This window comes from Lissotriton vulgaris, chromosome 11 (genome assembly GCF_964263255.1).
Source record: "Lissotriton vulgaris chromosome 11, aLisVul1.2, whole genome shotgun sequence".
In the NCBI taxonomy this organism is placed as follows: domain Eukaryota; kingdom Metazoa; phylum Chordata; class Amphibia; order Caudata; family Salamandridae; genus Lissotriton; species Lissotriton vulgaris.
The window spans coordinates 138,415,997-138,431,711 of NC_141699.1; the positions used below are offsets into that span (position 1 = coordinate 138,415,997).

A 15,715-nucleotide genomic window follows, 5' to 3' on the forward strand; every position below is an offset into this window, starting at 1 on the left:
ACATCTGCACAGCTCAATGTATGCATGGAAAGAAAATACAGAAATAAACCCAACATGATTAAATAGCTTACTCTGACGGAGGCAAGATTAAGTAAAACTTGAAATAAGAGAGGAAGTAAATAGCTGACATGCATTGCCTTAACATTTTTAATACTCATTGTTCGTAAATCAATCCATGTGTTTTGGCATTAATGTCTGGCGTGCAAGCCTGCGGTAATGCAGGCTGGAGGCCCATGGTACGCACTACTATGATCACTAATGTCCATCATTATTTTGTAAATCAAATTTAAAAAACTACACACAATGCTTTTCTTTTCAAAGTATTATTTCATCAAACCACGGGAACTTAAATTGTGCCAATAGAACCATGTTATTGTTAAAATCTTCATTGCATGCTCTTCGTCTGGAGACTAAGCAGCATGGCTACGTGCCTGCAGAGATGTAGTATTTGCAGTGAGGCATGCAGCTAATTTAAAGACACTTGCTGGCAGACCGCATTAGAACTGCAATGCATTTATATCAAATGAGCCAACATAGCTCAGCTGGAATAGAGAGAGATTTTAAGGGGCACAGAATGTACTTCTCTGCAGGACTCTGAACTCAGGGCAAGTTTTAATGTCATACAGCAGATAACTGTCTACTGTAATTACATTTCTCTTGCTTTGCACTTGACTCCGATATTTGCATCAACTTCACAAGGGAACAAGAACCCTGGTCTGCTAGTCTTTTGGATCCATTTCGTGGGGGAACAAATGAGAAAGGGTGGGATCTATGCCTGTGAATGACAGATTGCTGCTCTCACGCAAGGACGGAGACTTCATCGCCCGAAACTGACGCTGAAAGCTTCACTGGCCTACAGTGGATACTGCAATAGAATAGAATGGCAATGAATATTTATGAAGGGCTTTAGAACAGTAAGACCCGCGTCATTAGTCACAGTTCAGAAAGTTGATTTACTGCCTGGCTTCCGTCTCCTGCTTCATAGGAGGTGGGGCAGGACGCCTGGGACACATTACCCAGACTTAAATACAACAATTTGTTCAAAGATACAATCTTATCTCTAAATACATCGATCTATTTACAGGAATGTGAAGGAATATCAGGGGGGCACAGCCCCAGAGCCCTAATGGAGAATATGCCCCTGCTCATGCTACATGTGAAGATATTTGGGAAATGGAAGAGAGGCGCATGCCAGAAACAGTTTGACATTTGTATGGAAGTTCATGTTAGCCAATTTTCAAAGGCATGATAAGTCAAGGGTATGTGATGAATTTTTAAAGCTGAATATCATGTCAGATATTCAGATTAAAACTACACTGAAAGATTGGCAGACAACATGAGCATGTGGATTTCTGTTGTTCATCAGATTTAAGTATGTTAGTCTTGGTGATGCGCTTTGTGACTGCTTCCAAAGTTCAATGAAGTACAATACTACTTGAAAAACTGATAATAAATGTTTAAGTATTTTTAGAATGTATTATACTTTTACAGTGAGTATTTGGAAGTGTAAATAGCTCTGAAATACTAACCGTGCTTAAATTATTTTTTGAAGTTATTTGGAGGTGGTTACTCCTTTGCCCTGGTGTAATTTATTGGAATGGTTCCTATAAACATTTTACTGTTGGTAAGATGTAGAAAAGAAGTCTGTCTTGCTTCTTCTTTCACAAATTCAGAAATGGGTAACAATACATTTGTACATTTTCTTATCCTCCATACATTGGGAAATCTTATCGAGGTTCGATTGAAAACTCGTAACATTTGAAGAGTATTACTCATTCACAGTGCGATAATGCTTCTTTGCCACTCACTTGTGGGTTGCTAGGCTGCCATGTTCTTGTTTGTGAAATTGTATGATGGTGAAAGTGAAAGGCACTATATTATGTTGCCCAACACAAGTATAATGTTTTATTTTTAAATCCTTGTCACCATAGGTATTTGATGTGCTTCACCTGTTCTTTAATTCTAAAAACAAATATATTTATTGTATCTTTCCAGATGTGACCAGTTAGAAGATGCTCTAACCGAAGCTAGCACTCGCTTGCGGACTCTTGAAAACAAGAATAATGCACTGGAAATGCAAGTGGTAAGTAAACATCTTGTTGCTTGGCCTGTTCTGTGCATCCTCAGGTGTACAGGCTTACCTTCCTGTGTATTAGAATTTTTAAGTGCATGATCATTCTTGTTTTACATGTATAATTGTATTTTCTATGGCTGTACAATTAGATTTGTTTTTATGTTATTTTTTTTAATGCTGTTAACTTTTTTGGGTGCAGGCAGACTGGAGGGAACGCTTTCATACAGTTAATAGTAGCTCCAACAGTTTACAAGAACGCTTTGAGGAAATGAAAGCAAGCAATAAGGAGAAGGACAACACCATCAGCAGACTCAAATCTCGTCTCAAAGACCTTGAAGAAGCATATCAAAAATCTTATAAGCTTTTGGAGGAGAAAGACCTACGGATTAAACAGGAACAGAAAAGGTTTCAAGATGTAAGTAAAGACAAAATAGCATATCATAATGATATGTGAGCTCAGTATATTGATAATAGTGGTGGGCAAATCTAGCTATAGAGGTGCGGAGCACTGCTCATGGTTGAAACTAATCATACTTCAGGTCGTGTTTAGTAAGTGGTGTTAATGCTTGCAAACTAGTTCTGGTTAAAGAGGAAATCTGTTTAAACATGTTGCAAACTAAAATGTCAACTTTGCATTTTTTCTTTTCTGAAACAATAGCATTGCTACTGCTTTACATTCTTCATGCAATAAAACAGTAGGCAACTCCGATAGCTAATTTAAAATAATCAATGTTTGTACAGTCTGGGCATTCTTATTTGTCATGGCTACAGCTTGTAGGGTCTGATGTCTTTGAAAGCTGCAGCTTGTCAGATCTGAATGGTATTAGATGGCAGGATCTTAAACAGTCACAGTTGGTTGCACCAAACAATCTTAAGGGGTTTGCCTCTAAGAGTTTCAACTAATCCTGTTAAACCTGAGCATTGTTATCAGTGGAAGCTGGTGGAATGTAATAGTTTATAACATTATACCTGCAATTGGAAAATGGCATGCTTAAAGTACATGAGTGGCTGTTTAACAGACCATTGGTGGGGTCAGAGCTTCCTTATGAATTGTGATTTTAACAGATGTAGTTTATAGAATCTGAGTATTATTACATAAACGCTATAGCTACTGGGACTGAAATGGTTTTACTGGGACATGTCTAAGAAATTAGTTTAATTAATTATTAAAATGAGTGGCGTTTGACTGAGGCGGTTCGTGGAAATAGACTGTTCTTCAAGGCGCTCACCATTCAAAGTTGCAAATGGTAGAATTGCATACTTGTAACAGTAACACCTAAAATTGCATTTTGTAGAAAAACATTCTTAGAATTTGCCTCAAAAGCTGTAGTTGAGTGGATAGCAACATACATATGAGAGCTTGGCTCAGACAACTTCAGTTGTACAGGAACGTGCATTTAACAATCACTGCTGTTATGACTGCAGGAGTCTTAGATGGATGTGCTTTTAGGACCCATGTAATCTTAGAAAACGTCAGCTGGTAAGTTCTCAATGTATCCTCTAGAGGTGGGTCTTTAATAGGGATATAAATTTGTAGGTTGATGCTTTTTGCATGGACTAATTTTTAACAGTTGCAAACTGAGCATTCTTTTGGAAAATTGTAGTAGCTGCATATGGTAGAATGTGAGCATTGTTATGGTGGACTAACTTTTATAACTGGATTTCTATATTCATAGGAGGGTTTATAAAATGTTCAGCTCTTAGGAAACAAGTGTTGTCACAGGTACAACAGTTGCAGTTGGTGAGACCAGTACTTCTCTATATAGGAAAGTCTTTTCATTTGTAGAATTGGTGCAGTATGTGGTTTAATAGGAAGAACAGTTATCAGAAAACAACAGTTGAAATTATTTTTTTTTGAGAATTTCAAAAAATGAGACATAATGGAAAAAACATCTCAGATACTTTATCAAAATCGCACATACTGAAGATGATCGAAACTATTTAAAAACAAAAAAAAAAACCTTCCATCAATTCCCCAAAAAAGAAATTGGAAACAATGTAAATGGTTTAAAGCAATATAGTGAATTGTTTTTGTACCGTGACCGAAAGGGATCAGGATAGGAGGCAACAGCAAACATTTAAAAAAACAAACAATAAAAAGGGTAAGGAGCAGAACACAAGGGGAGGAAAGGAAAAAGGAATCTAGGACTAAATAATAAGGTCAAATTGAGTTTTAAAAAATCATCAAGAAAGTAGTAAAAGAGATTTTCAGCAAAGAGGGAGGGCAGGGAAGAAAAATAGAGACGGCAGGTTGGCATAAGCATGGTGGGTTTGGGTAGTCAATCCCCCTCAAAGTATGATAAAAATAAGAAAAACAAGAAGGTAGAAGGAGGCACAAAACAAGAGAAAAGCCACAAATGCTTTGGGTAAATCTCTCCGTGAAGATGGAAGTTGGGGGATAATAATGCAATGATTGAGTAATGAGATTAATAATAAAAAAAGTATTTATTTGATTGTTTAAGGACTTAATTGGGAAACCAAAGTTGTAGATAACAATTTCTAAATAAATCATTCAGACATTCCCAGAATTGTTTTGCACTGTTTAGTGCTTGACTTAATGTTGAAAATGTATGGCAAATAGGTTAGAGGAAAAGGATTCTCAAAGTTTGTATTCTGCAAGTTTCTCAGCGAATGCCTAGAAAAAGAGACAGGACCTTCTAGGGGACATGCCTTTACCAGCTTCTGAACCCACAGTTAAGTGTTTAACATGGAGATTTGAGGTGACTAGATAATAATTACAGTTCTATTATTCTTGTGGGAAAGGATAATTCTTGCAGGACCAAGTTCAGTGGGTGAGATTGTGTCGACCTCAGAAGGCATTATGCTTTCTTAAATTACTACATTGTTACACAGATTTATTTTTAATCTTAGTTCATACAGGCTCTTACTTTAATGGACTTCATTTGAAAGGAATTCAGCAATCGTAAAATTATATCTTTAACAGCAGCACTTTATATTTCTGCTGCTTTCTTATCACCACTTAACCATTATCCACTTTAGCTAGTAGCAATGCAGCAGTCTCAACAACAGTATATTATATTGCCAGAAATTGTATGCATGTGTTTCCTTTTATGGGAATGCAGTGAAGTCTTCAACTGCAGCAGTGTTTCGGGTTTTCATTCTGACCGTCACTTATGTTCTTCATTTGATAGAATACTGCATTCCTACAATGATGTATTTAACAAATGCAGCTTTGGACATCACTTCTTAACGGCAATTATCTTTATGTAATGACTATGGTGGGAATGTATCACTTTTACAACAACCTCTTCAATAGCTATAGTTTGTATGACTGCTGTGTCTATGTAAAGTTATTTATATAGCAGTAAACTAGCAAGGAGAGTGCTGAACAATCGCTGTGTTCTTGTCAGTGATTACTAATTTAATTTTCATTTTATAAGAATGTTTCTATAATGACATTCTTAGCAGTAAGAGCTGTTAAGGCCGCCACATTCTTACCAATACTATATATAATGTATTTTAGTCAATAGAAATGAAGTTTTCTTCGACCGATTTTCTTTTTTTGCAGCAGCTTTTATGAGACTAGCCTTCTCAGTAGTGTTCATCCTGTACTAGGAGTTTGTGTTCTCACAGTGATAACTTTAACTGCTAGAGGTTTCGGGAATGGGATGTTATTACAACCACTTTTTAACAAGGGACATTGTAGAGTCTGCGAGCGTGTGTAATTTTTTACAATATAAATAAACACAGGCTGTTATGCTCTGCCTCAAAGACAAATACCTAGAAATGTGTTTGCTTTCTTATTTTCTTCTACAAATATCAGTTTTAAGTATTATGTATATACTTCTAGGTCTGGCTTTCTAGACTGCCGTAGCTCCACCTTCTCGCCAGAGAATTTTTTTTTCTAAAAATGTGATACATAACATACGTGCATACAGTGGCTTTTGTTCAGAGAGTTTCAGCCTTTGATTTGTTTAATTTTGATTCATATTTTGCGTCCATCAACCACCACGTAACCATGGGGTGGGACTCAGCCCAGTTTACCTATTGGCTCACTGCACTTTGAGTGACTGCACAAAGCCTTTGTGCACTGTTTACATTACCTAAAAATAGTTCCTTTGTACTCAGTGACAAAGTTGGTTTAAAGTGTGCTATTTTATTTAGCCTATATCGAAATTAACTTTAAGTAGTCGCTATTTAATTTGCCTCCCAACGTGGTTGCCCAGATAGATAGTGATTTATTTTCTTTTGTAAGTGTATTACTGTTCAAGTAATAATAGAGCTGCCTGTTATTTGAATGCTTGGGTAGGTGGTGATTTATTCCCGTTTCCATTAATAATAATAATAAAATGCATGGTTCAACTGAAATGCTTGTTATTTAAAAACACTACTAGTGAAATGGCCACATCAATGAATGTTTATTTTATTTTATTGGCAAGCATATTTCAACCCCATTTCGAAGATTTTCTTTATTTCTTTCTACTTTTTCTGGCTTATACTTACAATAAAAAATACCACAGCTTGCCAAGGGCAGGCATGCTGTCTTTTTTCAAAATATTTTTTAAAAAAATATTGCTATTTTCAGTGCATTTTCTAATAATTGTAATCCATTTGTAGCTGCTTGCAGAATATGAATCTCTTGCAAAAGAACACGAAAGAGTAAAGGTAAGGAAAAATAATGAAACCATTGTGTTCTTTACATAATTTATTGCTTAATATAAATATTAGTATTTAAAGGATGAGGAGGTGTGTAATGTGATGTTGGCTATGGTGAGGTGTATATAATGGGTGTGAAAGGGCATAGAAGAATTTTATGAAGAACTGTGTATGTAGGACAACTCTCTTATTCTAAACTATTATTCTTGTATAGATCTTCCTCTTGACATTTTAATATAAATTGTATATTCACTGATGCTAAATGCTGATACATGAAACTCATTCTGTATCAGCTGCATTTAGTTCCGGCTTCACGGTTGGTACCAGTAAAAAATAAATAAAAAAAAAAAAAAAATATATATATATATATATATATATATATATATATATATATATATATATATATATATATATATATATATATATATATATATATATATATATATATATATATATATATATATATATATATATATATATATATATATATATATATATATATATATATATATATATATATATATATATTACCTACTGGCGGTCGCCAGTAGGTATATATAGTTAGGATTTTTTCTCTATGGGATTTTTGAAAATTCTATGTCTAATAACTTTGGCGTTTGTGGACGGAATTGGCTGAAATTTTCAGGAAAATGGAACATTTTGTTTCTGAGCAGCCCCTGACAATTTGGGGGGGGTTTCATCAAGGGGGGGCCGAGAAAAAAGGGGGGTCCCAAAACGCGTTTTTCCCATGTTAATTTCCATAGGGCGGTTGGCCTCACTTTTAGCTCGAACGGCTGAATGGATTTGCACGAAACTTGGCAAAATTGTAGGGACTGTTAGCCCAATGTGCCTTTGCTAGGTCTCAATATATGTGCTCCAGTGGATTTTGAGTAATTTAGGTTCAAAAAAAGATATATATCTGGGCGGAGCCTAACCACAGATCTGATCTGATTGGCTGTCAGCACTTCATCCAAGAAGTGTTGGCAGCCATCTTGGGACCAATATACATGATAGCACCTCATTAAAAAGCATTGTAGTTAATAGAGGGTTTTAGGACTTTAGTTACATTATAAATCATTTGTTGATGGTACCATACTCGTTTTAGGAATTGTGGTGGGTTCTAAGGTGATTTTACCATGTGAAAAAACCTTCTGCTGTGATATCATGAATATTGTTTGAAAGAAAACTAATATCTCATGATTTTCCCACAGTGGTTTGGAAGGGGATCTATAAGCTAAACTGAAAGCATATTTTCTGTAAATTCACATTATCTTTCTCAGTCATGTGAAAATGAAGTCTGACATTCTCAGTAAAACATGTACATCCAACAAGGACAGGGACTGTCAGTTGATTCCTTTGTGTTCTACTGCAGCCTCCTAGAGTGTTCTAAAGAACAACTAGAGCGCTAACAGTCCTACTTATTACAAAGGTATGGCACACCTGAAGCCATCTTGATTGGAATAAAGTGGTAACTCCTAAAACATTTAATTTAAAAAGAAACAACATGAGGGGGTATATTTTGCAATAGAAAGTATGATTAGTGATGCAGAATGAAAAATTAGGGCACATTTTGAGTGACTTCTCAAATCCTTTTCTATTTCATTAAAACATTCTGACATGCAGTCTCCCAAAATGGCCACCAGAGACAAAAGAGCCCAAATGTAGCCCAAATATCACCCAGATGTAGCCCAAGTATAGCCCAATGACAGAATGTCCCAGAGTGTTTTAAAGAACAACTAGAGCGCTAACAGTCCTACTTATTACAAAGGTATGGCACACCTGAAGCCATCTTGATTGGAATAAAGTGGTAGCTCTTAAAACATTTAATTTAAAAAGAAACAACATGAGGGGGTATATTTTGCCATAGAAAGTATGATTAGTGCTGCAGAATGAAAAATGAGGGCACATTTTTAGTGACTTCTCAAATCCTTTTCTATTTCATTAAAACATTCTGACATGCAGTCTCCCAAAATGGCCACCAGAGACAAAAGAGCCCAAATGTAGCCCAAATATCACCCAGATGTAGCCCAAGTATAGCCCAATGACAGAATGTCCCAGAGTGTTCTAAAGAACAACTAGAGCGCTAACAGTCCTACTTATTACAAAGGTATAGCACACCTGGAGCCATCGTGATGGGAATAAAGTGGTAACTCTTAAAACATTTAATTTAAAAAGGAACAAAATGAGGGGGTATATTATGCAATAGAAGGTATTATTAGTGCTGCAGAAAGAAAAATTAGGGCACATTTTGAGTGACTTTTCAAATCCTCTTCTATTTCATTAAAAAAATTCTGACATGCAGTCTCCCAAAATGGCCACCAGAGACAAAAGAGCCCAAATGTAGCCCAAATATCACCCAGATGTAGCCCAAGTATAGCCCAATGACGGAATGTCCCAGAGTGTTCTAAAGAACAACTAGAGCGCTAACAGTCCTACTTATTATTACAAAGGTATGGCACACCTGAAGCCATCTTGATTGGAATAAAGTGGTAACTCTTAAAACATTTAATTAAAAAAGGAACAAAATGAGGGGGTATATTTTGCCATATGGATTAAGATTAGTGCTGCAGAAAGAAAAATTAGGGCACATTTTGAGTGACTTCTCAAACCCTCTTCAATTTCATTAAAGAATTCTGACATACAGTCTCCCAAGATGGCCACCAGAGACAAAAGAGCCTAAATGTAGCCCAAATATCACCCAGATGTACCCCAAGTATAGCCCAATGACAGAATGTCCCAGAGTGTTCTAAAGAACAACTAGAGCGCTAACAGTCTTACTTATGACAAAAGTATGGCACACCAGAAGCCATCTTGATTGGAATGAAGTGGTAAGTCTGAAAACACTCAATTTAAAAAGGAACAATATGAGGGGGTTAATTTTGCCATAGAAAGTATGATTAGTGCTTCAGAAAGAAAAATTAGGGATCATTTTGAGTGACTTCTCAAATCCTCTTCTATTTCATTAAAAAAATTCTGACATGCAGACTGAAACATGCACTTTGAATACCAGCAGCAGACGTCCCTGGTGAGCAGTAGCTTTACTACAGTGATCTAATGTGCAACTAGAGTGCTAACATTCAGAATTTATGGTAAATGTGTGACACATCTGAATGCCTTCTTGATGGAACCAAAGTAAACAAGCATTGAAAATGCAATAGATCTCGCCCTCGTTTAAGTTAAAGCCATTCTGTTTGTAATGAGGTGGCTTTTTAGCTTTGCTTTTATTAGTGTTTTTTCAACTTTCATGTAAATAACATGCATCTGTATGCATATAAGTATATGTATGCATGCATTTATGTTTGTATTTATATAGATATACAAATGATATATGTTTATATATGTATGTATATATATATATTCACTGAAAAAACCATAGGCTATAGACCATATATAGTTAGGAATTAGCATTTACAAAACCTTGAAAATTCACTGAAAAAACCATAGGTTATAGACCATATATAGTTCGGAATTCGCATTTACAAAACCTTATTTTACTCACACAAAACCATTGAAATTCCATATATAGTTAGTTGCACTAACTATATATCGCGCACCCGCAATCCACTGCTGATGATGTCACATATTACATCATTCATGACATGGTCAGTGACATCACTGATGACATCACTGATGACATCTCAAATGACATCACTGATGACATCACTGATGACAACATCCAGTGACTGTATGTTTCTGTAAAGTTAAAATATGTCTTACATATTGAAGAATGAGTGGATGTATAAGTGTCTGGATGAAGGATTTAGTAGGTGCATGACTGACTGTATGAGTGAGTGATTAAATGTGTCTCACTGAGTGCATGGGTTAGTGACTAAACTGTCTTAATTTGTGCATCATTATGTCTGTTGTTCTGTAAACTGTTGCATGTGTTGATAAGTAGCTATATGAGTAACTATATGGGTTATTGATTGGTTGCCCCAGTATTTGTATGGGAGACTGAGTGTGTGTGTGGGTGGCTGGGAGGTGTATGACTCTGTGCATAGATGTGTGAGCAGTTGATTCACTAGATGTATGGTTTCAAAAGTGCATGTGGAAACAGCTGTATGGGCGGTTGACTGTGTGCATGAGTGTATTGGTGAGTGAATGGATATCTCAGTGCTACATGTCAAAGTAAGTACATATGTAAAACACAGTACATGTGAGAGTTGACATATATAAATAACTGTGCATAAGAGCCAGTGAATGTGTGAGTGGCTGTATGGATCATTGTGAACTTGTATCAGGGATTGTATAAGAGAGTAAATATGTGTTAGTATATGTTTGAATAAGTAAAGTTTGTATAACTGTATAGTTGAGGAAATGGAGGTGTGATTGATTCTTTGCATGACTGACTAGGTGTGTGAGTAACTCCATGGATGAGTGACAGTCTGTGAGTGTCTGTTTACACTGATTGTATCTAAGGTTATGTTAGAGTCTGAAGAGGTTCATCGTATTATCACATGAATGATATCATCAGTGATGTGATCAGTAAGGTCAAATGAGATGTCATCAGTGATGTCATCAGTGATGTCATTTGAGATGTCATCAGTAATGTCATTTGAGATGTCATCAGTGATGTCATCAGTGATGTCACTGACCATGTCATGAATGATGTAATATGTGACATCATCAGCAGTGGATTGCGGGTGCGCGATATATAGTTAGTGCAACTAACTATATATGGAATTTCAATGGTTTTGTGTGAGTAAAATAAGGTTTTGTAAATGCGAATTCCTAACTATATATGGTCTATAACCTATGGTTTTTTCAGTGAATTTTCAAGGTTTTGTAAATGCTAATTCCTAACTATATATGGTCTATAACCTATGGTTTTTTCAGTGAATATATATATATATATCTATCAGAAAGGGTTCCCCGCACAGTGAAGACACAGAAGACTCGCACTCCAGGGTCCGTGTTCAAAATTTGTTTATTGGCGACGCGTTTCGACCAGGCGGTCTTTTTCGTTAGCCAGCCACATAAACACACAGTCACCATTTTAACCCCTTCCAGGCTGATGACGAGCTGGGCTCGTCATGGCGTAGCCTCCTCGCACGCTGATGACGAGCCCGGCTCGTCACGTAAAGTGCGATTTAAAAAATCTCAGCGCAGGAGCGGAATTCCGCTAGCGCGCATGAGGTTAAAGTGCACTAAGGGAGTAGTGAAAAGTGACATAGGACCACCACCCAGTTTTAACTACAATAGTTGCAAGGACTACAAATGATGTGGAAGAAAGACTCAGTAGTGCAAGAGATTTGTACAGTTAAGTGCTGCTAATGAAACGTAAATGTTGTTTGGGTGTTTAACCCTTTCCATGCGGCTGCGATTCCCCTGGTGTGCTGTAAACAGCACGAACAGGGGCGGGCCGTGACGAACTCCAGCCGCCATCAGCACACGAGCACTGTAGTGCATGACGGCTGGGGTTCGTCATCAGCATGGAAGGGGTTAAACAAATAAATAAACAATGTAAATTACATATTTACACTATACCAATGAAATAAAGTATAGGTATAAGGTATAAACCTGGGTGTGATATTACGGCCAAGTGGCCCATAATTCTAAGCAATATACAGATATTTACATGTTTGCACCACATCGAGTCTTAAATACGTGACCACATCAGAAGTGGGGGCCAAGTGGCCGTTTGTTGTCTTTTGGCATTGAAAATCTATTTACATAACTGACATTTTATCAGTACATTAAATTTTCGGAGAAAGTTGGGGAGGAAGGAAATTAGGGTTAGACATCGGGCAAAATTCTCCGTATCGGCCAAGTGGCCAACGGTGAAATTGTAGATAAAGAAACACTAGGTGCCCCACAACTATATAACTCTCCATACATATGAAATTAATCGCCAAGAGAATATCCAAATTCATGTGTCCTATGGGATGGGGCTAGGTCATAGGGAGTGAGGAGGTTGCCCGGGTTAATAAGCCAAACCAAGGGAAAGGCTAAAATAAAACAAAGGTGCTAAAATCAATCTTTTAGCCCTGTGAATAGTGCAGAAGGTGAACCCTATACTATCTGTTGAGAGCCTAACAGGACCTACAACAAAGGTATAAACCTGGGTGTGATTGTGCAGTTAAAAAGTGGAATAAGGTAGTGTGCAAGGGAGGGAATGAGGGAAATTTTAACCAAAGTAATAGGGTGAAGGGTTGCTCCTCAAAAGTGAGTCATCCCATGTGCTAGACCAGGTGGGTTGTGACGAGGTCGTCTAGTTTAAGCTCTAATGTGAAGCTCCTAACTCCACACTCATCGACAGAGAGGGCCCTCTCTGAAGGAAGGTGTGAGTTGGATTTGCGCGAACACAACAGCCGGGAAAGGGGGAGAGAGGAGGATCAGGTGCAAGGGTTCAGGTAGGTACTGTAAAGGCCTAACATAGGGTTTTCAGCCAATATGCACATGTAACTCCTCATCCTCATTCATGCCAAAGGGGTTTCTTGAATCCAGACGAATGATGTACTGGGATTCCAGGACACGGAGTTGTTTTAGTCTGTTGCCCCCTCTCGGGTTCGCTGGAATTCTGTCAATGCCAAAGAAGGAAAATTGATTAACATCGCTATCATGAAAGCGTAACCAATGGCACGCAGTGGCATTGCTCATCTCAACATTCTTTATTGCCCTCATGTGCTCCAATACACGTTTCTTTATTGGGAAGATGGCGCTCCCAATATAGAATTTCGCACAAGGGCAAACAATCACATACACACAATGGTCAGTATTGCAATTCATAAATTTCCCAATCCCCTCACTTTTGCCCGTGGGAAGAGGGTAGGACTTGACATTCTTGCTAGTGGCACAGGCCTTACACTTACCACATTTGTAAAAGCCTTTCTGCTCTTTGAACCAATTCTTCTTCTTCTTAGGTGTCTCGAAATAGCTTCTCACTAGCATGTCCTTCAAAGAGCGTGCCTTTCTGTATGTGAGCTGTGGTTGTCTGTTGATCATTTTACCTATGACCGGATCACTCTTTATAATATGCCAGTGTTTCTTCAGTATCTCATGTACACTGCCTGCCTCCGCACTGTGTATGTGTGTATATATATATATATATATATATATATATATATATATATATATATATATATGCACATATACACGCATTGGCCCGGTGAAGACTGTGTGGTAAAGATTGTTTCTCACAGCAAACTACTGGTACCAACCGTGAAGCCGGAACTAATTGCAGAGGTCCAGAACGCCTCAGCCAGACTCATCCTCGACATCCCACGAACCAGCCACATCTCCGGACATCTGAGAGACCTTCACTGGCTCCCCGTCAACAAAAGAATCACCTTCCGCCTCCTCACCCACGCACACAAAGCCCTACACGACCAAGGCCCGAGCTACCTCAACAGCCGAGTCAACTTCTACGCTCCCAAACGCCACCTCCGATCAGCCAACCACGCCCTCGCCGCCGTCCCCCGCATCCGAAGAGCGACTACAGGAGGAAGGTCCTTCTCCTACCTGGCCGCCAAGACCTGGAACTCCCTCCCTCCCGACCTGCGCCTGACCCAAGACCACCTCTCCTTCAGGAAGAAGCCGAAGACCTGGCTGTTCGAGCAGTAGCGCCCCCCCCCCCCCCCCCAGCGCCTTGAAACCCTACGGTCTCAATAGCGAGGGTTTGGAGGGCTTGCTTCGAAAAAGAAAAAAGAACTTAAAATGAATTTATATATGTGTGTATATATATATATATATATTTTTGTCATACAAAAGAGGCGGCACAACCAGGATACTTTTTAAGTCTGTGTATTAGACTTCACCCCACCAACGATTTGTCACTGTAGTGTAACAATTGAAAAAGCACACTAAGTCTTTCTTTTGTTTTTAATGTTTAATTTTCACTTTCAAACTACACATCCCACAATGCCTCATAATTGGTAATCTGTGGGAGTATAAAAAGCAACACTGTGGAGGGACTAACCAACCGTGAGCAAGGCCAGTTGTGGCTGAAACGCGTTGGTGGGGTGAAGTCTAATAAACAGACTTAAAAAGTATCCTGGTTGTGCCGCCTCTTTTGTATGACAAGAATCTTCAGGGTCAGGATCCGACCCCTGGGCAGAGCACACACTGCAGAGCGCTCTCGACTGGCTTTGGGATCCCTTTGGATGTCGATATATATATATATATATATATATGCAGAATTATTCATTTCTAAGATTAACAACAATTCTCTGAATTTAAACTTCACCTCCAATATTGACAAATCATAGATCGATTTCCTTGACGTGAGGCTTCAGGTCAAGGAGGGCGTGCTGTGTACTACGCTGTTTAGGAAGCCAACGACTGGGAACATTACGCTACATGCCAAAAGTTCCCATCTTAAACTTTTAATAGCTAGTATACCGTATGGCGAAGTACTCAGACTGAAACGGATTTGTAGCAGTAATGAGGATTTCATGATTTGCCAAAATGAAATGTGTGCGCGTTTAAAGGCGAGAGGCTATAGTGATAACATCATAAACAAGGCTATCACAAAAGCTAGCGACTGACCCAGAGATACCTTGTTTCAGAAGGGCAACACTGGGAGGCAGTTGATAATGTTACTCAACATAGCCCTAGGCTTATCACCACCTTCTCTAAACAGGAGAGAAAAATCAGATCCATAATGTCCAAACATTGGCCCATTGTGCTCACAGATAGCATCCTACAAGAAAAATTGCCCAGGTTACCATCCATTACTTTTAGAAAGGACAAATCCATGGGTACGGAGTTAGATAAAAACTCCCCTGAAACCAGAAAACCAATAACGTGGTTACAAAATGTAAATGGCTTCAGAAGATGCAAATCGTGTCATGCCTGTAAATTTGGTTGCAACAAAACTACTTATTGCACCCCTTTTGAAACCTCTCCTGTCCCCATTAAGGGGACAGGAGAGGTTACAACTGCAAGACTGAATATGCTGTTTACGTTCTGTCGTGCACCTGCGGCCTTAACTACATTGGTAGTACCAAGCTGCAGGTGCACGTCAGAATATTGCAGCATATTAGGGCTATTTTGCATAATGATGCCACATACCCTGTGGCCCGG

At 38.2% G+C, this 15,715-nt stretch overlaps 1 protein-coding gene across 3 annotated transcripts in view; it reads left to right on the top strand.

Annotated features, from left to right (window-relative positions):
- Window positions 1-15,715, top strand: part of MPHOSPH9 (M-phase phosphoprotein 9) — a 692,762-nt gene that overhangs the window by 366,419 nt on the left and 310,628 nt on the right. For all 3 annotated transcript variants that reach the window (XM_086942918.1, XM_086942920.1, XM_086942919.1), the window contains exons 12-14: window positions 1,996-2,083; window positions 2,274-2,489; window positions 6,653-6,700. In XM_086942918.1, the coding sequence (XP_086799044.1) occupies window positions 1,996-2,083; window positions 2,274-2,489; window positions 6,653-6,700 (352 nt within the window). The remainder of the gene's footprint in view (window positions 1-1,995; window positions 2,084-2,273; window positions 2,490-6,652; window positions 6,701-15,715) is intronic.